This window comes from Orbicella faveolata, unplaced genomic scaffold, assembly GCF_042242905.1.
Source record: "Orbicella faveolata isolate gen_17 unplaced genomic scaffold, um_ofav_v1 contig_1, whole genome shotgun sequence".
NCBI classification, from domain to species: Eukaryota; Metazoa; Cnidaria; class Anthozoa; order Scleractinia; family Merulinidae; genus Orbicella; species Orbicella faveolata.
In genome coordinates, this window is record NW_028301536.1 from 31,090,001 (window position 1) to 31,114,864 (window position 24,864).

Below are 24,864 nucleotides of genomic sequence, written 5' to 3' on the forward strand. Positions count from 1 at the left end.
AAGTCTACATACGAGCCAGTGGCCCATCAGGTCGGAGCTTATCTTGGTTTCTGTAGCATGACGTGACTAGCAGTATTTCAACTCCCCCCTGGATGGGATGCCAATCTATTGCAGGGTTACCCCCATCATTAAGTTCACTGGTACCCATGTATACACCTGGGTGGAGAGAGGCATTGTGAGAGTAAAGTGTCTTGCCCAAGAACACAATGCATTGTTCCCGGCCAGGGCTTGAGCCCGAATCATGAGGCCAATGCTCCTACCATGCTACTAAGAACATTTTGAGCAAAATGGTCTCACACAGTTATTAGTTTGTGAGTTAATTTGTGCAAGGCATGTTCAAAATGTTACATTTATTTAGTGTTTTTAAAAATATGTTGTTCCATATTTTCAGAGCAGTATTTCACAGAGGACACTTACTTTTGACTGCCACACAAGTCTGTACGGATGGGAGTGGTTTAATGATTCCATCACCCTCTGAACTGTAGCAGCTACCTCCTGAGGATATGGATCACCTCTCTCCACAACCTACGGGTGCATCACATCAGCCACCTTTTAAATTTGCTTGCATGTGCTGTAGAACTTAATGTATAATTTGTCAACACACACCATTTGTAAAAATGATATTGTCCCTACAGTATTTACAAGGCAATGAAATTTAAAATGTGAAATATGTTAAAATAATCTGTGTTTTGGTGTAGCTTCAGTCAAGTGCTTAATTGTTTAGATCACATTTTATGACTGATGACAGTCAGCAACGCCATCGACTACATAAGAAAGCCTAAGAATCTCTAGTTAGTGACTGTATTTCATTCTACAGAACAAAATAACCTTGCAATCTACAGAACAAAACGACCTTGCAATCAGAAATGAAATGGAGAAAAATACATTGATGAAATTCAAATCAAGTCAAATATCTTCATCTTCATCAGTCATTCAGTGCCAATGTGTCTTAATACAATGAGTTTACAAGGATTTGGATTACACTGTAGAAACAACTGAATTACTTTAATCAGCCGTTTGATTGTACCTTCATGGGAAGGGAATGGGCTGAAAACAGAATAACCACATCATTTTGAACCTCAGCAGGAAACTTGGCCAACTCAGCTTGGACATTTTCTGCAAAGGCCTAAAGTTAAAAAACATAGTTAAATTATTAAAAAAATATATTTTTAGTAGTTCTCTCACTTCACAATTTTTCTTTTAAATTTACTAATTGTATAGCTAGTCAGTTAATTGAGCAGTGCCAGGAAAACTATTAGTTTAAAGTTTACCTTGACTCGTGCTTGAGCAGAATATTTACCGAGCTGACCTGTCTGCCAGAGGAATTTTTCCTCTGCTTCACTATAAGCACATAAGGCATTTTTGCATTTTTCACACCACTTCACTCTTAATTCTCTTCCTTTCACCTCAAGTTGTTGCTTGAACATTGACTCATGCTTGAGCAGAATATTTAGCAAGCTGACCTGACTACCAGAGGAATTCTTCCTCTGCTTCACGATAAGTACATTAAGCATTTTTGCATTTTTCGCAGCCCTTCACTCCTAATTCTCTTCCTTTCACCTCAAGTTGTTGCTTGAAATTGCGAATTCCCATGTCGCAAAATCCAACAATTATAGTTCCCGCCAAATGCCGGTCCAATGAGCACTGCACATGCCTGACAGCCAAACTTTCTGCTTTGTATTACATTCTCCACTCTCTTTTTTTCTCAAATTTAAGTAAGGCAAGGGATTTTTTTGCTACACTGCATTAGGGCATTTCAACTCATTAAGAACATTTAGCTAATTTGTTTTAATTATTTTGTACTTTTGAAGGTGTTTTGGTTTTTGCTTCTTAGGCTGCAAGCTCCGTCTCTGGCATTGTAAGAAATCCCTCATTTGTGTTAATTACTACATGTTGCTGAAAACATTTAGAGAAATCGAGAAAATTTGGCAATTCTTTTATGCTGTAGAGATTAACTCAATTTGTCTACTCACTCCGTACTGTAAGTTACCGATCCTTGTTTTTCCCAACTTGATTTAGGGCCTGCGCACCACCCGCTTGCGCCATGAATCAAAGGGGAAAAACTTGGTCCGTAGTTAACTTATAGTACAGACCTCAAACTTGGTTAGTAAGAGGTATATAGTGAGTGTCACACTGACAATATTGGATTAACTCACATGTACAGTTGAACCCGACTATTTCGACCTCGCAGGGGATACAAAAATTTTTTCGAAATAATAGGAGTTCGAAATAGCTGATAGTAAATGACTGAAAAGCAAATCCAAGGGAAATGGTTTTGACTTTGAAATAACGGGGAATTTGAAATTATTGTCAGTGTTTGAATTAGCTGGGTCCAACTAACAAAATTAGAAAAAAACACGATGCACATGACACAAAATATGGTCTGGAATTACATGATTGATACATTGTACATTTACATTTTGGATTTCATGAACAGAATTGAATATTTTAAGTGTTTCAATAGCCCTTTTCACGGTTAATTATTCTAATTTGCATTACAATTTGTAATCCAACGTGGATGCGAGGCAATTTCGGGCTAAAAATACAAAATAGCCTGAAATTGCCTCACATACATGCTAGATTTTACTGTAATGCAAATGTTAATGAGCAACGGTAACCGTGAAAAGGGCTATAGAGCTTTTTTTTCCCGAGCTTACCTTCACAAGACCTGGATGAGTGGGCCACCTGTCTATCACGCTCCACTTCATGCTAGGATTTTCTCCTTTCTGCTTGTAATGCCTGTAAATTGCATTCAAACTGCTGCCAGTGGTGGAACATGAATATTGAGGATACTGGGTGAATGCCACTGCTCTCTCTATTCCATCACTGAATAATTAACAAAAACATCTACAATTACAAATCAATATTCCTAGTTTTCATTCTCTCCAGGTTTAAGATAAAGAATAATAATTATTAACTAAATAGCAAATTTAAATTATTATTCTGTGTGGAGGTGCAGTGGCTTCAAGGTTAGTGTGCTTGGGTGCAGACTGAGCAGTCCTGTGTTGAGCCTAGTAGCTGGGGAAATTTGCATTGTGTTCTTAGGTAAGACACTTTACCCTCACCCATGCAGGTGTATAAATGGGTATCAACAAACTTAACATTAGGGGGGGGGGTTAACCCTGCAATGGACTAGCATCCCATCCAAGGGGGGAGTAGGAATATTCCTAGTCGTTTCATGCCACAGAAACCAGGCCATTTAGCTCCTATGCAGATTTAACCTTTAACTTAACCCATTATTCTTGAGTCAAAATCAAATTTGTTTAACTTTTAAAACAGTTTAAGACAAAAATAAATTCCTCAATTTACAACATGTACCTTACTTACCATGTGCATGTATTATGGATAAATTATCTCAGTTATTCTGGATATCTATACACTCAAGCACTATCTGGACATCACTTAAACTGATCTGAACTACAGAGCTTCAGATGATAGCTAATATCTGGAACAAGTAAAAGCAAGCCGTAAAATTCTATTGATATCCATTAACTTGCCTTTCCATCTGATCAATAGTGTCCTCTGTCAAAGGATTCACATAGCGAAATCCAATGTAAAACTTGTGAGGGGCTACAGGATAAAAAAAAAAACAACAAAATGTTATATTGTTGCAGGAGCATAAAGCCATGAAGAGGGCATAAAAATTAAACTAAAAAGGACGCTTTTTTGTCTCCTGCCCCATGTCATCACCTTGTCATTATCACCTCTGCCCTCACTCTCTGAATTAACTCAAGCAACATGTGAAAGGATCAAAATACAAAACAACAACTGTAAACGACAACTGGTGTCCCACATGTGCTGGAGTATGTAGTGTCAAGATTATTTTAACTTGGAAAAAAGCAAATGAGAGGAAAAATCGGAACCAACTGACTTCTGTTTGCTATGAAGCTGTTATTCTCTGACTACTGTATGTTATTTGTTTTTTGTCTTCCTTGCAGGATGGAAGAAACAAGTTTTTTAACTTGTCATGAAAGATAGGAAATGTAACAGACCTCCTGTGTGATCTCATTACGTTACGTTTTTATACTGCTTTTGGTAAGCAGAGTTTGGAAAACGTTTTATGACTAATCCAGAGATTCCACCAAAGAAGCGAGCTTGTGTGACATTAATATTACCGTCACATTATGCAAATTTGGCGGCAAGAGACTCTCTATGGAGTGATGACAACCACTTCAAAGTGCATGCCGTGTGCGTGATGGATCCTTGACAAGCTAATGACCTCTTACCCAATGGAAATTTTCCATTTCTGGAGAAATGGAGAATTTACTTCTTTAAGAAGTTCACACAGACCCTCTGGTTTGATCTTTCCCCAGCCCCACCCTGTTATGTTTTAGTATGTGTATCTCACACACTGGGTTAATATTTCACTAAGCTTGTGATCTTGACAAACCCAACACAAAATAGAAGGTCTGTGAACTTACTACATGGAACCTGACTAGAGTCAAACCTTATTGGAAAAAACTGCTAGCAACTGCCTCGTGAAGTGGAGATTGGGTGCCTGACGCAGCCAGGAGCCTCCACTATTGGCAGCCAGTTCCTAGATGGAGACCACTCCCATGGCTGGCAAATCCTGGCAACTTAGCCATGAGCCCCCATGCAGAAGGAAGAAATCAGGCACCTGTCACACTGATAAAACAGTGAAAAGGAAACGGAGGGACAGGGGAGGGGAAACAACCTCTGAGCAGAGTCCCTGCATTTGGAACTCAAATGCTCAAGGTAAGCACTGACAGTGTAAAACTACTTCAAAACCTGGTGGCCCAAGAGCACATGGAATCCTGGCGCATGTGCAGATCTAAATGCCGCTGACCACAAAGGCAAGACTTGCACTCCTTGTTGTTAACTCTGTTAAATTGTATTTAACTGCATTTTGGCCTGTAAAATCAGAGCGGGTGAAGGCGGGAGAGGGGTTGAAGCAATATTTATAATCAGAGTACCTGTGTCAGGACACATGTCATCCAGCAGCCTAACCATCCCCTCCCCTTGTTTTTCTGTCCACATTTTTATTGGAGAGCCTCCACCAATCTTCTGGTACTGTTCCTGAATTTTAGGAGTTCTTCTTCTTGCAATCCATGCAGCCATCTTACTGTGAATTATTCATTAATTTCAAAATGACAAGTTAAAATGCAAGTTACTAATTACATGTACCTTAAATTCATAAGTAACACATTATTTTACAAGAAAAAAGGCCAGATGCAAGATCTATTGGCATGTCTCTGAGATTCATCACCCATTGACAATCTTGATGATGCCACTTGCTGCAAAATATTGACATTTATTTAATTCTTTTACTCATCCACTGCACTCATTGCTGAAATATTGCTATCTTAAGAACGTATTTTTGACATGACCATTCTTCTCATTAAATTTTTTCTTTTCAATTTTGGTGAAACATGGAAGTAAGGCTAGCTGCAAGTTACAGTGTAGAGTCTTTTAATTCAAATGGCCAAAACCTTTAAAGCCATTAAACCAAATAGAAACTTATCAATATAACATATAAATTTATAAGGGATTGTTAAATATGATACCATTGATACCATCAGTTTCTTTGAAAGCTTTTATCAGTGAAGCAACTTAAAGTTTAGTGGCTATCAAATGGTCAGTGTAACACAGACTGCAGACTGGGGGTAAAATGAAGACTGCAGTCCAGAGGTAAAATGCAGACTGCAGACTGTAGTCATTTTAACTGAATCGTGTTACCGATTCCATCACAGAGAGCTAACCGTAAACAGGCTAACTGAAACATTATTCCTGAAGGCTAACCTGAATGATGTTCAGGCTAACCAGAGTGCAGACTTTCACTGCGATTAGCCTGAATAACCCTGTTAAACAGGGTTATTCAGGCTAATCGCAGTAACTTTACTGATTTACAGTAAAGGACTTCAGTGTGCAGTCTGCGTTTTACACTTACTGCCCTATCGAATAAGATCTGATTAATCTATTAACAAATTTAATCAAAACACACTGATAGGAAATATACATATACTACATAACTCGATGGTTTACAATGAGAAATCACTTGTCTGAGTACTGGATTAAACTACAGAAATTAATCTAGGATGTATAGATGTACCTAGAGGAACATTATCTAATGTGAACCCATTTTAACATGATGTAAGCACCATTTTTGTCTGGAATTAAAAGTGGCTTCAAGCAACAAACCTTTGAGCTGGCAACACCATAAGATCGCGATCAGAAAAAAGTCGAAACAGGAAGTCATGGACTTCATTAGTGGTTTCAGGACCTCCCATGTTTATGAGCATTATTCCAGTTTTTGGCTTGGAGTCAACTTGAGCAGAACTGAAACACAACAAATATGTGAACTTATAACATGCAAACTATTAACCTGTGCACAACAGGCCTTATTTTTGTTCAAGAGTCAGTGGATATGAAGTCTATGTCAAGTCATGATGTGCATCTGTCAGTAACCTTAACAAGTGACAAGCAGCACATGTCAAACTCTGTTGTAAAGTTGGCCTCCTACTGTTTGACTCCTGTGGTTTTTGACCTTTGTACATTTGCTGTTCTATTTTGAATTTCGATCTCTCAACATTTTTATTAGTTTTATGCTCCACACTAGGTTTTGAAGGGGAGGACTTTAAAGTAGAGTTGAGCCGTTTGACCGAGCAATATGAAGCAGTAGAGGTCATGATCTGGTTTCAGCTGTAATTTGCTGCACTTTGAAGAGTATGACACCTCTACAATTTGTTGTCAGCTTTAGACCACGCAGTTTGCTTTCGCCCATTTCTAATACAGAGATTTAGCCAAGCCTAAACGCGGAGCTCCTGGGCTGGGTTGTTCAAAGCCTGATTAAGCTAACCCAGGATAAATGGGAATTTTGATTTGAGTTTTTCCACTAAATATTGATACCAGATATACTTTGTAAGCTCCCTGAAGGGACTACCCTGAAAATTTTACCTTCAAATTTTTACTTTTAAATAAAGATGTCTTCCTAACTATGTGGTGAGGTTTACTGTACATTGTTTGGCCTTTTTGTACATTGTCCATAACCATGAGAAAATCAATTCATGGGTTTCCTTTTCTTTCCTATATGGGTATGGGGCCCTCTGAGCCGCCAGAGCTCTGCTATTACAACATATGTTTTAAGCTCTCCATTTGCCCTGTAAGGATAGATTTTGTGAACAAGTTGGTTACTGGCATTTGAGTGATGCCAGCTCCGATGAAAACTGTTGCAAGCAATGTTGCTTCTTATCTCGAATACCATGTTTACCTTTGTTCACCAGATATAGCTACAATTGATTCGTGGAAAAACTTTGACACTGGAGTGTTGTATTTGAAAATGGGTGAATGGCAAAGGTGTTATTGACACAACCTGTCAAAGTAAAATCAGAAATGCTGTATGAAACCATTGCAGTCTCTCTTTTCACTTGTCTTCCGATGCTTGTGCTACTTGTGGCTTGCAGCTTTTTTGCAAGTAAAAGAGAGACTGCTTACAGTCTAGGCAAAGCTGATCGTAATATGAGAAAAAACAGTTTCTTTTCCATGAGTATTTCCATCGTCATGTAAGGTAATTGATATGAACACCATAGTCAACCATGCTACAGTCAACACTCATTTATATAGCAGACACCCTTGGGACCATTATTTGGTGTCCACAATAATAAGAGTCTACAACAGCAGCTTGTAATGAAAAGTAATGACCCAATCTTTGGTTATGAAGTGTCATGTGCTGCTATACTCTTAAGATTTCCAGTTCCTTTTAATTTGTTATTGTAGTACACATTTACTTCGATTCCATTATCATACAAATAATGTACAACCTAGTTAACATTCCAAGACTGCAGAATAATTTATCATTCAATAGTCCAAGTTGCCCGTGGTACCGGGAGAAGAACAATAACACAGTAAGCTTAAGTTTGCAGCGGGAGTTGTTTCCATACATTTCTGTCTAATTTCGGCCGGGGTGTCACAAAAGCGGGGTGTACACATTAGGCGAGAGTCCACTGTATTGTTCAAGTCCAACGCTTGGCGGTTCTAAAGCTTCGAGGCAATTAAGTTACGTTAATACTAAACACTCTTTCTAAAGGTTACCTTTCGACTTTTTCTTGAGCCACCCCATTACTCATATGTCTACACCAACTACTGATGTTACATAAGACTAACTTCTCGTGGCTGACAAGATGCCGGTGTGTATGGGTTTGGAGATGCAAAGACGGCCACAAATCTGAAAAAGTACAACGAAAACTAATGAGAGTCTTCAAAGCGTTATCCTTGAAACATATCATTGAGAACTTACGGCAGTTTTTTTGAAGTTTACGAAGAATCCGTAGCGCCATTTTCCTTCTAGGATCAATATCTCCAGGCGACAGCCGTTAACAAACAAAGGCACTGGTGACTAACACCGAAACACTTCCCCTCCCCTCCCCACTTCGTCGGCTAACTCGCCATCAAAACCTCACACACCACCACCAAAAGAGGTTTAAAAATACACAAATATGTCAAATATATAGCTTCATCTCTATTTCTTATTAACAAAAATAATGAACTCGAGTTCATTGTTTCTTTACAACTCAATTGTATATTTTCAGCCGTAATTTAACGCTGTGTTCCACTGGTTGAATTTTAACCAACATTGTGCAATTACAGCACCTTTTCAGATCTTAACAGATTTTAACAAAGGGGATTTCAACAGGGGTAGAATTCTATAAAATTAATGTGTTCAGCGGTGAAGGATTCTACCAAAAATTTCTTTCATAGACCAGTTCTAAAATTAAACTTCTGGGCCGGGTTGTTCAAAGCTCGATTAGGCTAACCCAGGATTAACAAGAATTTTGATTTCAGTTTTCGTACCTTTTCGGTGAGGTTTTCTGTTTATAATATTTGTCTTTCAGTCTAGCCAATCAAATCATGTGTCTTCTGAGCAATCATTTTTTCCGTGCCAAGGCAGCACTGGCAAAGAGGGACACGCTGCTCTGGTACACCCACCCCTTCCTTAGTGTATCTCCAAAAGTAGCTTGCATGCTTCGCACCCAAACTAGTTGTGTCAATCATGGCAAAAAAAAAAAACAACAACAAGCAATAAACTTTAGTTCTTGTATTCGTGCAATTTTCTACACTAATTGGATATCGAGAATTTGTTCATATAGGGACTTTAACATGCAAATTGTGTTCAAGCCCCATCACTTACAAAATTTACTGCAATTGAAATAGCTAGATTATAATCATAATAAAAACAACACAACACATCCAATTCGCTCGAAAGTTGGTCCACAGAAACCTCCGATTACTGGTAGGGAGTACCATACCTAAAATGGCATGTTGTAAGCTGGTTGTAAGTTACTCGACGTCCTGTGGACATCACCGCCGAGTGAAGCGCTGCGATCTCAAGCTAAAGGATCCCAGGTCTGATTATTTGGTTCCCAAGTTCTTTCTTGGCGAAAAAAAGAGAGCTGAGCTTGGAGCACGATCGAGGATAAAGCGAGTGTCGCATCAGAGCCTCCCTTGAAAAGCGTCGCGAACCACGAGAACTTCGGCCTACCGTGTGGCACTAAATTTTTGAGGGAGTTTATTTTTGCAAATCGGCGATTTTTTGTATTTTGCGGGAACTAAATGTTGTGATTGTAAAGAACTGGTTTTTGTTGTTGGTACTAATTTTTTTTTTGCGATTTTCGGGAAGTCGAGATCAATTGAAATTACATTATTTTCGCATTTTTTGATTAAATTGCACGTGAAACAAGATGGAGAGATGTAAAACAGAGTAATCCAGAAAGCATGCAGTGTCACTCTATCACGATTACACTGTGCTTTTGCGTGGCTGATAGCAGCAACAAGATTCTCTTGTGATGTTTGTATAAATAATTTCGGCTGAAGAGTTTGAAAGAAAAAGTAGTACACGGTAGGCGTCTGCGTTGCCCAGGCCTCAATATTTCGCCGCGGCCAATCGTTTTCGGGTTACGTGCTCCGGGGCGAAATACGTCACCGAAATCAATTGACCGTGAAAGTCTTGAAGAAAGCCGTACAGGAGCTTTGCAAGAGTCCGTGTAGGAGGTTAAGATCAGAACGAGCTGGGTTAATTGTTAATACATTTTTAAGAAGTGGACGATTGGGGCGAGGCAGTTACTTTTCGCTGTTATTTCGGTGACTCCTTTCAAATTTCTGTTTAGAGATATTATTTTGTACTTTTTCTGACCTACCACCTTTCACTCATACAAAAAAATGTTGTAAATGAATGAGTTTGAAATCGAGTTGTTTTGGTACATTTTGGTGATTTTGAAACGTAAATGTTTCAAGGGTATTTCATAACATGCCGAGAAAACAATTAAGTGGCAAAGCTACGCGAGTCACAAAACATGAACTGGTATAGCAATCAAAAGCATTTAAATATAAAAATGGAGTTGCTGCTATAGATAGCGGTACAAGCATTGCTGAAAAGTCTCTCCTAAAAAATATGAGAGACAAAAAACGTTGGGATGTCTACACAAAAAATAACGCCTTCTGACTGATGACCATGTATCCTTTTCAGTGAAGTCTTTGTTCAATTTTTCAAATCAACCTCTGTTCTCCAAGGAACTCTGAAATATTGTCGCCTAAGTTGGATGGGTAGTTAGATAGTTTTAGCGATTGTAATTTTTGGGTGTATTGAGGGTTTAAAAACCTTCGTACAATCCTCCGCGATCTCGATATTGCATCCACCGAGAAAGAAAAAAACGAAAGAAACGAGAAACGAAAGAAATGAAATAAACGAGACTCCACGAGTTTTAATGATAAGATTCCTTTAATTTCCCCATGTATAACATCACATTCTACAAGAATGTTTCTTCAAGACTTCATCTTCTGATCGATCCAGTTTCTGAACTTGGCAACACGAGCAAAGACCGTGTACAGCTCTGCTGCAGAACATCGCGAAGAACCCCAGCTAACAGCGCCTTGTAGTACCCAGTTCCCTCCGGCAGTCTGGCATACGTATGGACCTCCGCTATCTCCATGACAACCACTAAGATTAGTTCCGCTGACGCCAGCGCACAGCATGTTGTCGGTGATTTTAAGGCTGGATCCAGCTATTAATCAAGTTATTTGACGGAGGGGATAAAAAAGGTTATTAACGGAGGTAAATAGGATAGACAAACAAATCCTAAACAAAATGGATTTCCAAGTAGCCTTGTATTTCCAATGGTTAGTTTTCAAATCAGAATTAAATAGGATAGACAATCAAATCATAAACAAAATGGATTTCGAAGTATCCTTGTATTTTAAAGTGGCCGGTTTTCAAATCAAAATTTCATAGCTGACTCAAAATTTCATTTCTTATCTGAAAGGTCGACTTGCATTTATTCATGTGTGTTCAAGCAAATGGCACTAGTCAGTCAGAGCAAACAAGTATTTTAACTTTTTGCCCCATAGTCGACGTGAAAGTCATTCCAAGAGCAATATCATTACGTCTTGCTATCGTTGTCACGTTGTTGCTTTTTTCCGAGAGCTTTTGAATAATTTGCCGTTACAATAAGTACAACTTACCCGGGGACGAGGCCAATTTTTTCTGACAGGCTGCCTTTGTAACGGGTGGCATCTGAGCTTGTTGAAGAATGTCATGCGAACCTCCTGGATGTTTAATCTTTCCCCAACCTGGAAAATATTGATTTGTTGTCAAATCACAGTGTACTGTTACAGTTGTAATCGTATCTATGACAAAATTTTCGATCGTCATTGGTTCTCCGCCCTATCTGTGACATATGTCTAGCATGCCTACAGGCGCTTAGCGGAATAGGCTCTTGGCCGACATATTTGTTGGGTGATGCAGCAGCTGTCGTAATGTCTCGTAAAAAGCAAACAACTGAAACAACAGAAAAACAAACAAACAAACAAACAAAACAGAAACAATGCACCTAGCCCTAAAACAATAACAGCTATACACTATAACGACAAATAGAATTGCATGCTTATGAGAGCGGCTACTCTTGCCAATTTGTTACTGGACGGCCACTCAAAGAGTCCTAGATAAAGCCTTGATTCACTGCATGCCAATAATGCATTTTATTACAAGGGTAATGAATCAATAAAATTGATATTTCCCTAAACATCAAACCAGAAATGCCACGCAGCCCCATTTTAGGCAATAGCACTTGGACGTGTCTGATACTTGGTTATGTTTCCCACTAGAGTATAATTTTGATAGTAAAGCAAAACGATTGTGGGAGAGTTAAAAAATATTTGTTTGAAGTTGAAGCCTGTTCCAGGTATTCAGATTAAGATTGCGGTAGTATAATAACCCCCCATCCCGCTCCCTCGTCCCCAGCTCGGAAAAAAAAAAATCGAGCAGGGGACTCGCCCCCGAAAAAAAATATTTCCGCAAGCTGAAAAAGTCCCATTCCCCAATCACTTCTGTAATGGTCTGTCCCTGAATCCAGCCAATATGTATATTGTTCCGGCTGCAGACCAAATCAAAATTGCCGGTAATAAGAAGTTTGGTCGTGAATGCACCTTAAAGTGACTTTAAAGTCATGTTATATACGACATATATTCCAGTGCTTTTTATCTTTGGTAAGAGAGTATGAAAGTTGAGATTACAAGAGATTAGAAGATCCTAGATCTTCTCTGGGGTACAAAGTTTTTTACCTGTAATGAAGCATCTGGAAGAAATAGGAACCATTTCGTTTTGTTTAGGAAGGCACACAGTTCCAACTCGAGCGTTTAAGGTGGCTGGTTTGGATAACTGTATCAGCGCTATGTCATTATTGATGGTGTTTGGACTATAATTCTCATGTTTTATAATTCGCTTGGCTTGGATATCTTGTTCAGTTCCCTCGCCCACAAGTCGGTTGTGATCACCCAGGCGGATAGTATAATAACTCGCGGTTCTGTTGAGAATAATACATCACCTCTTTCAAATGTTATTCTTAATCGAATGGTTGAGCAGAAAATTAACAGAGTCATTTGATTAGATATCTTATACAATACTACACAATCAAAACTTACTGTGTAAAAAGAAATCTTTAAAGGAAACGTCAGAAGTTTATCATACTAAGGGGCTTTCTGTTGTTTAATCTTTGACCATATTAGGGCAGAGACTAACTGTATTGGTGTAATATTTACACTTTATAAAACCTGGTTCATTAGATAATACAATTCAAGAGTTTTCATTGGCTTAGCAATTATGGCAAGGGTGTTTTGCAAATTTTTCAAGTGCTCTGAAAATTACGGAACGACTTATAGTATAATGCATGGTTTCACACTTTTCGTACGCTTTATACGCGAAAAAGAATAAAACACTGTCATTATGCTTAAGACTGACCAAAAAATTGAAATTTTAGTCAATAAGGGCGGGCAGAAAACTCGCATGAAACCAGACTTTTAAACAAATAAGAGCGGGCACAGAATTCAGTTGAACGATTGTAAATGAGAAAGGATAACAAGGTGCTTGCATTAGCGTTGTAGGTGAATAGAACAAGTCTGTTCGCACTAATACTTTCATAAAGAGCCCTTAAAAAACATCTGGCTTGCTGAAAATTTACTCACGGGCAAAAAATATTATTTTACTTACAAGGTTGATATACAATGAGCTGCAGTGACTACCCAATCAGGAGCGATCAAAGATCCACCACAACTGAACGATTTCGAGCTTCCTCTTAGCAGAGCGATCTATCCATGGAAAAGGAAGAAAAAAAATATAGCATTTTATAAACTGTATTTTGATCGCAGCTCCCGTGTTTAATGACCCATTGAACAAAAATACATATAGAATTGTAGATTGGCACAGATCGTAGACGAAATCAAAGTTTTAGACAAAATACGACGAGGAAGGAGCACCTAGTTCTTTCTGAAAATCACACAGGCGACCACTAATTCGACGGGGAAGCGGAATTGATACATCTTTGACATGCATTCGATTTCAAGGTTTCAATTTATGTTGAGGGCGTCAGTTAATTTTACAGCTCTCCCATAACGTTGAAAGGAAGTGTCCGCTCTATGCTAAGTTATCCTCCACCGAATCGACTAAGAAAGCGTACATTATTTTCTAGATATGAAAATTTATACTTGCCTGCCAAGGCCAATCTCCTGGCTTAGCATCCACTCCTCCAATAACACGTGACTTAGGAGACTTGCCACAAGAGGCTGGAGGCGGGGGACCTGTGTTTAAATCATAGCTACTTTTCCAGCTTAATACGACAGAAGCTCAATTTATTTTTTATCATCCATACAATTAGTCATGGGTCTATGTAAAATCAGTAGACTAAATTATATCTTGAAGATGTTAATTGCGTGCAACAATTCCAAAAACAGTCGAGTCATGTCACCCCGAGTATGAAATTATCTTTGAAGGGTCTTTTTTTTTGTCGATTGGAAAGTAATAGTGTCTGGATTGGATTTGCTTATTGATCTCCTAAGAAACTTACGGAGCGATATAGCACGATGACCAATTCAAACAAAGATGAGCTTAAAAACCTAATGAATGGGTTTAATGAAGTAAATGACTTACCTGAGCACATGTTACAGGACTTCGGACAATTTTTCTGCGCCCAGACTTTGTGATCGTTGCAGTAGTTTCCACACGAGGCAACGTCCGGGCAAATATCAGCATACGCAGTGTTATCCTGGCAACCTGAGGATAGATGATGATGACGATGATGATGATTATTATTATTATCAGTCAGTAAAATTATTTCACCAAAACAAGTCAGCGTTGTCTGTGTCAATTGTATGGTATGAGATGTCAGCAAAAATTTACCTCGGGTCATCGGGAGTTCTAAAAAATAATCAGCAGGTTGAGAGGCTACAAACTGATCGAATAAGAAATAACAATAGCTAACCTGGTGGTGGTGGGGTCATTGGTGGTGTGGTCGCTGGTGGAGATGGCGAGGATGGTTTGATAGAACCTGTTTTGCTAAGTACCCAAGTCCTCAGAAATTTAACGCTGGCGTAGACACCGTACTTATTTGGTCTAGCACATCCATACCCCCAACTAGTGGCTCCCTCTAGAAACCATTTTCCTTTAAACTCACAGACCAGTGGTCCGCCACTGTCGCCCTGGCAAGCATCAATTCCCCCTTGGTCTAGACCTGCACACAACATAGTGTCATCTATTTTGTTCGGATAGGCTTTTAAGCAGCGTGATTTTGACACCAACGGCACAGTTGCTTGCATAAGTACATTGGGTTGACTGCCACCAGATGACAAAGTTCCCCATCCTGTTATATAGCACTTCTTGTTTGGGTTATCGATTGGAAGAGTGTTACTTGGGTTTGACAAACAGACCAGCCCAACACCCCGGCCGAGAGAGGCAGGTTTGGAAAGCTTGAGCAGAGCTATATCGTTGCTGAAGGTCATTGGCGTTTGGTAGTTTTCATGCGAAATGATTTGTGCCACGTTAATGTCCTGCTCTGTACCGACAGAGCCATTTACTCTGTAATGAGCTCCCAATCTAGATTTAATTGGAATAGAAATTTGCAAATATTATCTGTAGATGTATAACATCTTACTCAAACAGTAAATGCAGATGTCTAAACTGTTGCTATATTTAGAATCATTTCCTCGAGGGATAAGTGGACAATGTTCATTTGTGTACTTGAACGATCCCCCTAACCATATTCTGGTACTATAGTGACCGCAATGTTTTTACTGTTTTTTTTTATTTGCATACATGTAGATTATTTGTAGCTATACATGTGGTTACTTGCAATTGTATATCGTAAAGTTCTAAAGGTAAATTGGAGACTTCAGTTATTTTAAGATTTAGCAGTCTGCTGTGTTTTGGTACTCGGGACATACGTTTCGTTTCTGTGCACAAAGAGTATGTTTCACATGCTATAAAGAGAGATCTATTTTTCAATGAGAAAATGAAATTTTATGGCACTGAGACTTGACCCTGGGAATGACGAACAAAAAATGAGAATGGGACGGGGATTTAGGCCCAACATTAAGCTGTGGAATGGGACTTGGGCAAACGTTCGGCCTGAAAATGGGATTTTACAACGTTCCTTCAGGAGCTTTTATGAATAGTCTTCATCTATTAAGGAAGACACAATACGCACCTCACTTTAACCCTTGAAGGTGATGAACTTTTGACACAGTGTGCTGCTGTCAAAACCCAGGATGGATCAATCAGTGAACCTCCACAGAATTGCCTGTCGGAACTGGTCAACAACATCACTTGCCATGGCCAACTGTTTATGGCCGCTTCTGTGCCACCAACGATGCGTATACTAGGTCGAGAGCCACAGGAACCTGAAAAGTCGATTAAACGTTCCATTGCAATGCACCCATATGGCAGAATGTTTGTTTACAACATATGCCTCATTATCACAAGCAGTACAATCTCTGATGGAGATATAAACGCATTAGTTCCGAGTATTAAAAGGGCACAGCACGATTAGCTTCCCAATGAATTCGAGCCCCCTGTATTCAATACTTTTTGTACGAAGCAGGTTTAAAAACTCAAAGTTCTACAAAGAATGTATGAACTCATTAGCTCTTTTGCCACCTAGAAATTCGGCAGATTTTGAAAGCCAATCTCTCCTGGAATATAACACCCAAAGAGCCAAACTTTTAACCTATTGCCAAGTTCCACAAGCTCTTTAAAGGTTTTTATTATATCTCTCAGTTAGTATGCGCGCTGTGATTGGTCACTTTAGCGCGCCGTAATCCCCTGTACGGCCCGCTAAAATTTAAAGCTGTCTTTGTTGCCAAAATGTTTCGTGATTTATCACCAAGTGTTCTTAACTTTTCAGCCAGTAAAAGTTTAAAAGTTTCTTTCACTTCTGAAATTGTGTATTAAAACCGGCTAATGACTAAAAAGTCACTTAATAACGATTTCAAATTGAGTCGCTTTGCTTTCCAGGTGCGTCAGAAATTTGAAGCCGTTCCGCGTGAATAGAAATCGTTCCTGAGCCCGTCAGACACACAGCAGAGATATAATAAATATCTTACTAACCTCGTTTTCTCGGTCGGTACTGTAAGTTACGGATCCTCGTTTTCCCCATCGATTTACGGCCCAAGCGCGAAGCGCGCGGGCCATAAATCGAAGGGGAAAACTCGGTCCGTAACTTACAGCAGGGCCCTCGAAGTCGGTTAGTAAGAGATATGTAGTCAATTCGTCTAGTGTGATACCTTCTGTGTGCAAAGTCGTATGTTAATGAGGAAAAATGTAAACAATGAGGTAAACAAAGACATCAATGTCTTAGGAGAAGGTAACAGGCAAACCTGAAGGCGGAGCTGGTGTAGGTGGCACTGGACTTGGAGGAATACCCGAACAACTTCCTGGCCTTATTGATACGTCATCAATTGCTATGTCTCCGCTCCAGGATGATCCTCGAACTCCTTCAAATGTCAAGCGAGTCTGAAATGGAGAGTCAAGCGAGTCTGATATATTAACTTTCTTTGTTATTGCGAGCAAGCATGGGGCCAAAAGTCCTTTTGGGAATGAACACACAAATATTAAAGGGGACACTTGTGATTGGCTATTTGCATCTCTAATTTTATTTATAATTTTTGTCATATTGTATTCTAGCGTAATATTTGTATATTGTCCTTCAGTGGCATTTAACAAATAACAACACACAAAAGTTCAAATGAGGTCTGAAACTCCTGTTAAAATTGAGGGTTAAAATCAAAGTTTTCGCCGATCCACGGCATTATCAGGGATCGCCAATAGCTAAGATTTTATATTTGTTTCAGCCATGAAACTTTTCTAGTGCTATTTTCTCTTGGGGTATTGGAAAACACTACTTTTCTACAGAGGTGCCGAAATAGTTTTGAATACAACCAAAACATTCCCGATTCAAGCCTTAATAGTATACGGCGCCATAAAATGAACGCCATTCCGTAGTATTGTACCACCAATATTCTAGTCAAGAGTAAACTTTACTTCTCGGTTATGTAAATGGTTGTCCACGTGAGCCATTTCCCATTTAGAATTCATCTACAAAACCGCTGGTCATCTAATAGTTAAAAAACGTTGTCCAAGTGTATTTACCTCCCCACTTGAAGTGAAAGAACTTTCGGCTTCTTCCCATTTATCTCCTTGGTTACCTGACTTGGTAAATATATTTTTATTTCCATTGAAGACGTTAAGAGCTCCCACTGAATTCCCAAACATGTGATAAAAGAACTTCAGGCAGAACAGCCCGGTTGTGGAAGTCTTGAAAACAAGCTTGGCGTTGTCCCCAGATTTCCTTGGAGACGAGGTCTCGATGTACGCGTAAAATCCTAAAATTAATTCATAATTTCGACAAGAATAAGTACAAAAAAAAAAACAACTTTCAACATGAAATGATGACTGAAAAATTCAGAATGGTGAAATGGAAAATGAGGCTGAACTCGATCCAGGCAAAGTCAACAGATCAAAAATAACAACAGCAAAACCAACAACAACAACAACAACAACAACAACCACAACAACAGGTAGAACAACAACAAGTTGAGCAAAAAGTTGAACAACAATAGCGAGAACGAGAAAAACAGAATTTGTATGTACCCTTTCAATATTTGCCTGAACTGGTTAAATCTTCTAACATAAACTTAAACATTATAACAACTAAAGCGTCCGTCATATCACGAGAGGATGGAAGTGGCTTTGGCTGATTAATTCATTGAGGATTCTACACATAATCAAATTGAAGCTGTGTCTTGAAAGACTTCACCTTGATTTCGGTTTCGGTTTCACCTCGGTTTCCAAAAAGTAGTATTTACTTGTTGTTTTCTTGGTTGGGTTACTTTGAAGCAGTTCGGTTTCACCTCTGTTTCCAAAAAGTAGTATTTACTTGTTGTTTTCTTGGTTGGGTTACTTTGTATTTGATGGTATCAAACGTTTTAAAGGAAGTTTGGATGAACAGCGCTCAGTGATATTATCGTAGAGTAGGGATGTTAAAGATAAAGCTTAAGGGCATTTAGTCAGTTATACCGAAAGAGGTCGGAGGAATCAGACAAATCGATGGCAGCAAGGCGAGAACCAACAAGCAATTGAAGCTACCTATGGCACCCGGCCGGAATCGAACCCGGGCCACATTGGTGGGAGGCCAGTGCTCTCACCACTGCACCATCTGCTCCAAAGAAATAGAATGCTAGTCTTCATTTACCTGAACCCCCGTGGCCTGACGAGGGACCAGTGTTGGAAGATGGGGTTGCTCCAGATCTCAATGTCCAGTCGAACTTGTCTGACTTATCTTGTGTCCAGCCCGAGCACAACTGATCATTGTTAAAGTCACAACCAGATGCTGTAGAGGAAGTGAAATGATGAGCGTTGCAAAAGAGCAAGACCTTACCAGTGCGGCCGAGTTGCATTGTTATTAAAAAGCGAGAAAAAACAAAACGACAAGGAGATAATTGTGAGAATCTTTGTTTGTGACATAGCTACTCTATTACCACTTCCCGAGGGGGATTTTCAGAGGCAAAAATTCTAATTCAATATAGACATCTAGAGTTAAATCTACGATTATAAAATCTACTAAATTGAATAACTACAAGATACGATAAAAGCAATCGGTCACCTTCAGCATTTATGTTTTCTGAAATTTGAACGACTTGTCATCTATTTTACTTATATCAATATTTAGTATAACTATTTCAGAGCTGAAGAAAGAGTTTCCAGCAATCTGATTGGTTGAGCGATCATTTATATGATGCTTTATTCATTGCGCCAGGCGGTGAATATAACATTTTTGAGGCCAGGTTACTGAGGTGCCACCTTTGCCATCTCGGCAGGTAAACATGGGGGACAGTTGCTGAATGAATTTTTCATTTATCCGGAAGACAGTAGTTCAAGTCCAGTATATTTGAAATAATGGAGAATTTTCAAAATGACTGCTGTCGGCCTTGGACCAAAAAGCCTTTCAAGAACTCGTATCCAAGGAATTTAAGAATCGTAAACGCAGTGGTTACGTTGATCGCCAGCAGAGATCGATTGACCGAAATTTATTTTTCTTCAAACCGAAGCTACTTATTCTTACATTTTTCTGTATTTGGTTGTTGTGCATTTTCCGCACATTTCTGTAAACAGTTGTTCTTCCTTCATCGCTTGAAAATTGAGACTTAGGAAGGGCAAAACTAGCCAGTAAGTAAGAACTGAAGATAATCGCAGAAATATATATTGATCAACTAAGCGATATTGCCTTAAAATAATCAGTAGGTTGATAGGCTTCCAATTGATTAAATAAGAAATAATAACAGTAATAGCTAACCTGGTAGCGGTGGGGTCAGTGGTGGTGGGGTCCGTGGTGGTGTGGTCGCTGGTGGAGATGGCGAGGGTGGTATGATAGAACCTGTTTTGCTAAGCACCCAAGTCCTCAGAAATTTAACGCTGGCGTAGACACCGTACTTATTTGGTCTAGCACATCCATACCCCCAACTAGTGGCTCCCTCTAGAAACCATTTTCCTTTAAACTCACAGACCAGTGGTCCGCCACTGTCGCCCTGGCAAGCATCAATTCCCCCTTGGTCTAGACCTGCACACAACATAGTGTCATCTATTTTGTTCGGATAGGCTTTTAAGCAGCGTGATTTTGACACCAACGGCACAGTTGCTTGCATAAGTACATTGGGTTGACTGCCACCAGATGACAAAGTTCCCCATCCTGTTATATAGCACTTCTTGTTTGGGTTATCGATTGGAAGAGTGTTACTTGGGTTTGACAAACAGACCAGCCCAACACCCCGGCCGAGAGAGGCAGGTTTGGAAAGCTTGAGCAGAGCTATATCGTTGCTGAAGGTCATTGGCGTTTGGTAGTTTTCATGCGAAATGATTTGTGCCACGTTGATGTCCTGCTCTGTACCGACAGAGCCACTTTCTCTGTAATGAGCTCCCAATCTAGATTTAATTGAAATAAAAATTTGTAAATATCATCTGTAGATGTATAAAACATCTTACTCAAACAGTAAATGCAGATGTGTAAACTGTTGCTATATTTAGAATCATTTCCTCGAGGGATAAGTTGTGTACGTGAACGATCCCCCAAACCATATCTGGTACTAAAGTGATCGCAATTTTTTGACTGTTTTCTATTATTTCTTTATCACCTACTATGTTAGGCGAATAACTCGCACCACTAGAAGCGTGCCCAAAATATACCATCAACAGAATGAGATATATGTCAGACATGAGCCCAATTGAAAACAGTGTAACCGTGTAAAATGAAAGATTGTATTTGTGCTCCTTATCCGGTCTATTTGCATACATGTAGATTATTTGTAGCTATGCATGTGGTTACTTGTATATGGTAAAGTTCTAAAGGTAAATTGGAGACTTCAGTTATTTTAAGATTTAGCAGTCTTCTGTGTTTTGGTACTCGGGGCATACGTTTCCTTTTGTACACAAGGATTATGTTTCACATGCTATGAAGAGGGATTTATTTTTCAATGAGAAAATGAAATTTTATGGCACTGAGACTTGACCCTGGGAACGACAAACAAAAAATGAGAATGGGACTGGGATTTAGGCCGAAAATTAAACCGTGGAATGGGACTTGGGGAAACGTTCGGCCTGGAAATGGGCTTTTACAACGTTCCTTCAGGAGCTTTTATGAATAGTCTTCATCTATTAACGAAGACACAATACGCACCTCACTTTAACCCTTGAAGGCGATGAACTTTTGACACAGTGTGCTGCTGTCAAAACCCAGGATGGATCAATCAGTGAACCTCCACAGAATTGCCTGTCGGAACTGGTCAACAACATCACTTGCCATGGCCAGCTGTTTATGGCCGCTTCTGTGCCACCAACGATGCGTATACTAGGTCGAGAGCCACAGGAACCTGAAAAGTCGATTATACGTTCCATTGCAATACACTCATATAGCAGAATGTTTGTTTACAACATATGCCTCATTATCATAAGCAATACAATCTCTGATGGAGATATAAAAGCATTAGTTCTAAGTATTAAAAGGGCACAGCACGATTAGTTTCCCAATGAATTCGAGCCCCCTGTATTGAATACTTTTTGTGCGACGCAAGTTTAAAAACTCAAAGTTCTACAAAGAATGTATGAGCTCATTAGCTCTTTTGCCACCTAGAAATTCGGCAGATTTTGAAAGTCAATCTCTCGTCGAACATAACACCCAAAGAGCCAAACTTTTAACCTATTACCAAGTTTCACAAGCTCTTTAAATGTTTGTAGTCAATTCGTTTAGTGTGGTACCTTCTGTGTGCAAAGTCGTATGTTAATGAGAAAAAATGTAAACAATGACGTGAACAAAGAGGTCAATGTCTTAGGAGAAGGTAACAGGCAAACCTGAAGGCGGAGCTGGTGTAGGTGGCACTGGACTTGGAGGAATACCCGAACAACTTCCTGGCCTTATTGATACGTCATCAATTGCTATGTCTCCGCTCCAGGATGATCCTCGAACTCCTTCAAATGTCAAGCGAGTCTGATATGGAGAGTCAAGCGAGTCTTATATATTGACTTTCTTTGTTACTGTGAGCAAGCATGGGGCCAAAAGTCCTTTTGGCAATGAACGCACAAATGTTAAAGGGCACACTTGTGATTGGCTTTTTGCATACAAAGGATCGAAGCTCGATCCCTAATTTTCTTTCTAATTTTTGTCAAATTATATTCTAGGGTAATATTTGGATATTGTCTTTCAGTGGCATTTTCCAAATAACAACACAAAAGTTTCAATGAGGTCTGAAACTACTGTTAAAATTGAGGGTTAAAATCAAATCTTTCGCCTATTCACGGCGTCATCAGGGATCAGCAATAGCTAAGATTTTAAACTTCAATTTTTTTCAGCCCTCATTTGAACTTTTCTAGTGCTATTTTCTCTTGGGGTAATGGAAAACAGTACTTTTCTACAGAGGTGCTGAAATAGTTTTGAATACAACGAAAACATGCTCTATTCAAGCCTTAATAATATACAGCGCCTTAAAATGAACGCCACTCTGTAGTATTGTACCACCAATATTCTAGTCAAGAGTAAACTTTACTTCTCGGTTGTGTAAATGTTAGTCCGCCTGAGGCATTTCCCATTTAGACATCATCTACAAAACCGCTGGTCATCTAATACTTAAAAAACGTCGTCCAAGTGTATTTACCTCCCCACTTGAAGTGAAAGAACTTTCGGCTTCTTCCCATTTGTCTCCTTGGTTACCTGACTTGGTAAATATATTTTTATTTCCATTGAAGACGTTAAGAGTTCCCACTGAATTCCCAAACATGTAATAAAAGAACTTCAGGCAGAACAGCCCGGTTGTGGAACTCTTGAAAAGAAGCTTGGCGTTGTCCCCAGATTTCCTTGGAGACGAGGTCTCGATGTACGCATAAAATCCTAAAATTAATCCATAATTTCAACAAGAACAACAAGTTTCAACACGTAATGATGAATGAGACAAGACTAAGAAAATCAGAATGGTGAAATGGAAAAAGAGGCTGAACTCGATTCAAGTAAAGTCAATACATCAAAACTGACAACAGCAACAGCAACAACAACAACACGGGTAGAAGAACAACAACAATTATAACAACAGTAGCAGTAACGAGAACAACAGAATTTGTATATACCCTTTCAATGTGCCTGAATTGGCTAAATCTTCGATTACGTATATATTTAAACTGAAGCTGTGTCTTTAAAGGTTTCACCTCGATTTCGGTTACGGTTTCACCTCGGTTTCCAAAAAGTAGTATTTAGTTGTTGTTTTCTCGGTTGGGTTGCTTTGAAGCAGCCAAACCTTCTATTTCATGGTATCAAACGCATTAAAGGAAGTTTGGATAAACAGTGCCCAGTGATCGATATGATTGTAGAGTAGGGATGTTAACGATAAAGCTTAAGGGTATTTAGTCAGTTATACCGAAGGAGGTCGAAGGAATCGGACACAAATTGACGTCAGTGCTTCCCTTCCGGGTTTCTGTTGCCGTGATGAAATGACTAAAAGTACTGTTAGTCAGGTCAAGCCCATTTTATGTCACACTAACTTTAATCGACTTTAACTAGTTAATTAATCTACAACACTTTGAGAGGAAGCCACATCAGCCTTAGCTGGTTTTCATGCGGTTCCTATATCCTGATCGAATTGGAATTTAGAGATTTTGGTTTATGACGTTCATGTGTAGGGAGGAAAACCGGAGTACGCGGAGAAAACCCTCGGAGTAAGGCGAGAACCAACAACCAACTAAATCTACTTCTGGCACCCGGCCGGAATCGAACCCGGGCCACATTGGTGGGAGGTCAGTGCTCTCACCACTGCGCTATCTGCCCCAAAGAAATAGAATGCTAGTCTTCATTTACCTGAACCTCCGTGGCCTGATGAGGGACCAGTGTTGGAAGATGGGGTTGCTCCAGATCTCAATGTCCAGTCGAACTTGTCTGACTTATCTTGTGTCCAGCCCGAGCACAACCGATCATTGTCAAAGTCACAACCAGATGCTGTAGAGGAAGTGAATTGATGAGCGTTGCAACAGAACAAGACCTTATCAGTGCGGCCGAGTTGCATTGTTTTTAAAAAGCGAGAACAAAACAAAACGAATTTTGAGCTGAGAATGTTTGTTTGTTACATACATATTTTATTACAACTTCCCAAGGGGGATTTTCAGAGGTAATAATGCCAATTCAGTATAGACATCTAGAACAAAATCTACGATTACAAAAACTGTCATATTAGATAAATACAAAAAACAATAAAAGCGAAAAAAGAAAAAAAAATTAATTGCAAATATTGAAAATTTTGATGTCACGCCTCCATAATCGGTCACCTTCAGCATTTATGTTTTGTAAAATTTGAACGACCTGTCCATTACATTTCTTATATCTACATTTAATTAGCAATCACGTTTATATTGTAGTTCCTGCCGGACAGTGTTGTTTGATAATAGGAATCCTGGTTAATGCAATTAAGAAAGCGAAGATAATACTTACCACCTGGAGGTGGTGGGGCTGCTGTAGTCGGCGCTACTGATGGATGTAACATATGTGTTTAAATATTGATATT

At 39.3% G+C, this 24,864-nt stretch overlaps 3 protein-coding genes across 4 annotated transcripts in view; all 3 read right to left on the minus strand.

The window, feature by feature from the left end:
- Positions 1-8,348, minus strand: part of LOC110053598 (ferrochelatase, mitochondrial-like) — a 13,633-nt gene extending 5,285 nt beyond the window's left edge. The window contains exons 1-8 of one of the 2 annotated variants that reach the window (XM_020759849.2): positions 8,255-8,348; positions 8,050-8,182; positions 6,160-6,297; positions 4,935-5,083; positions 3,498-3,570; positions 2,658-2,826; positions 1,028-1,126; positions 418-525 (exon numbers count right to left, since the gene is read on the minus strand). In XM_020759849.2, coding sequence (XP_020615508.2) covers positions 418-525; positions 1,028-1,126; positions 2,658-2,826; positions 3,498-3,570; positions 4,935-5,083; positions 6,160-6,297; positions 8,050-8,182; positions 8,255-8,294 — 909 coding nt within the window. In that variant the 5' untranslated portion in view covers positions 8,295-8,348. Of the gene's footprint in view, positions 1-417; positions 526-1,027; positions 1,127-2,657; positions 2,827-3,497; positions 3,571-4,934; positions 5,084-6,159; positions 6,298-8,049 lie in introns of both variants that reach the window. The other variant, XM_089272316.1, reaches the window with a different exon arrangement.
- Positions 8,349-10,713: 2,365 nt separating this feature from the next.
- On the minus strand, positions 10,714-20,255 carry LOC110053623 (transmembrane protease serine 9-like). The gene is made up of 12 exons (XM_020759878.2): positions 20,127-20,255; positions 19,026-19,163; positions 17,924-18,156; positions 17,152-17,287; positions 15,984-16,176; positions 14,763-15,373; positions 14,432-14,554; positions 13,994-14,082; positions 13,496-13,593; positions 12,571-12,812; positions 11,473-11,580; positions 10,714-11,015 (listed from the first exon to the last, which is right to left on the minus strand). The coding sequence occupies exons 3-12, from the start codon at positions 18,044-18,046 to the stop codon at positions 10,777-10,779; spliced, it is 1,962 nt and encodes a 653-aa protein (XP_020615537.2). The 5' UTR covers positions 18,047-18,156; positions 19,026-19,163; positions 20,127-20,255; the 3' UTR covers positions 10,714-10,776.
- On the minus strand, positions 19,018-24,860 carry LOC110053622 (uncharacterized). Its single transcript, XM_089290170.1, has 7 exons — positions 24,792-24,860; positions 24,165-24,302; positions 22,975-23,207; positions 22,175-22,310; positions 21,504-21,696; positions 20,127-20,752; positions 19,018-19,163 (listed from the first exon to the last, which is right to left on the minus strand). The coding sequence occupies exons 1-7, from the start codon at positions 24,841-24,843 to the stop codon at positions 19,018-19,020; spliced, it is 1,524 nt and encodes a 507-aa protein (XP_089146296.1). The 5' UTR covers positions 24,844-24,860.
- Positions 24,861-24,864: the final 4 nt, after the last annotated feature.

Coding starts and splice junctions, on each gene's coding strand:
- LOC110053623 (XM_020759878.2), bottom strand. CDS start 18,046: ATGTTTGGGAATTCAGTGGGAGCTCTTAACGTCTTCAATGGAAATAAA. Junction 14,555..14,762: donor AATGACCCCACCACCACCAG/GTTAGCTATTGT, acceptor ATCTATCCTCAG/GTTGCCAGGATAACACTGCG. Junction 11,016..11,472: donor AAAATTGGCCTCGTCCCCGG/GTAAGTTGTACT, acceptor CTTGATTAATAG/CTGGATCCAGCCTTAAAATC.
- LOC110053622 (XM_089290170.1), bottom strand. CDS start 24,843: ATGTTACATCCATCAGTAGCGCCGACTACAGCAGCCCCACCACCTCCA. Junction 23,208..24,164: donor ATCAGGCCACGGAGGTTCAG/GTAAATGAAGAC, acceptor GATTAATTTTAG/GATTTTATGCGTACATCGAG. Junction 19,164..20,126: donor ACTGACCCCACCGCTACCAG/GTTAGCTATTAC, acceptor CTTCCTCTACAG/CATCTGGTTGTGACTTTAAC.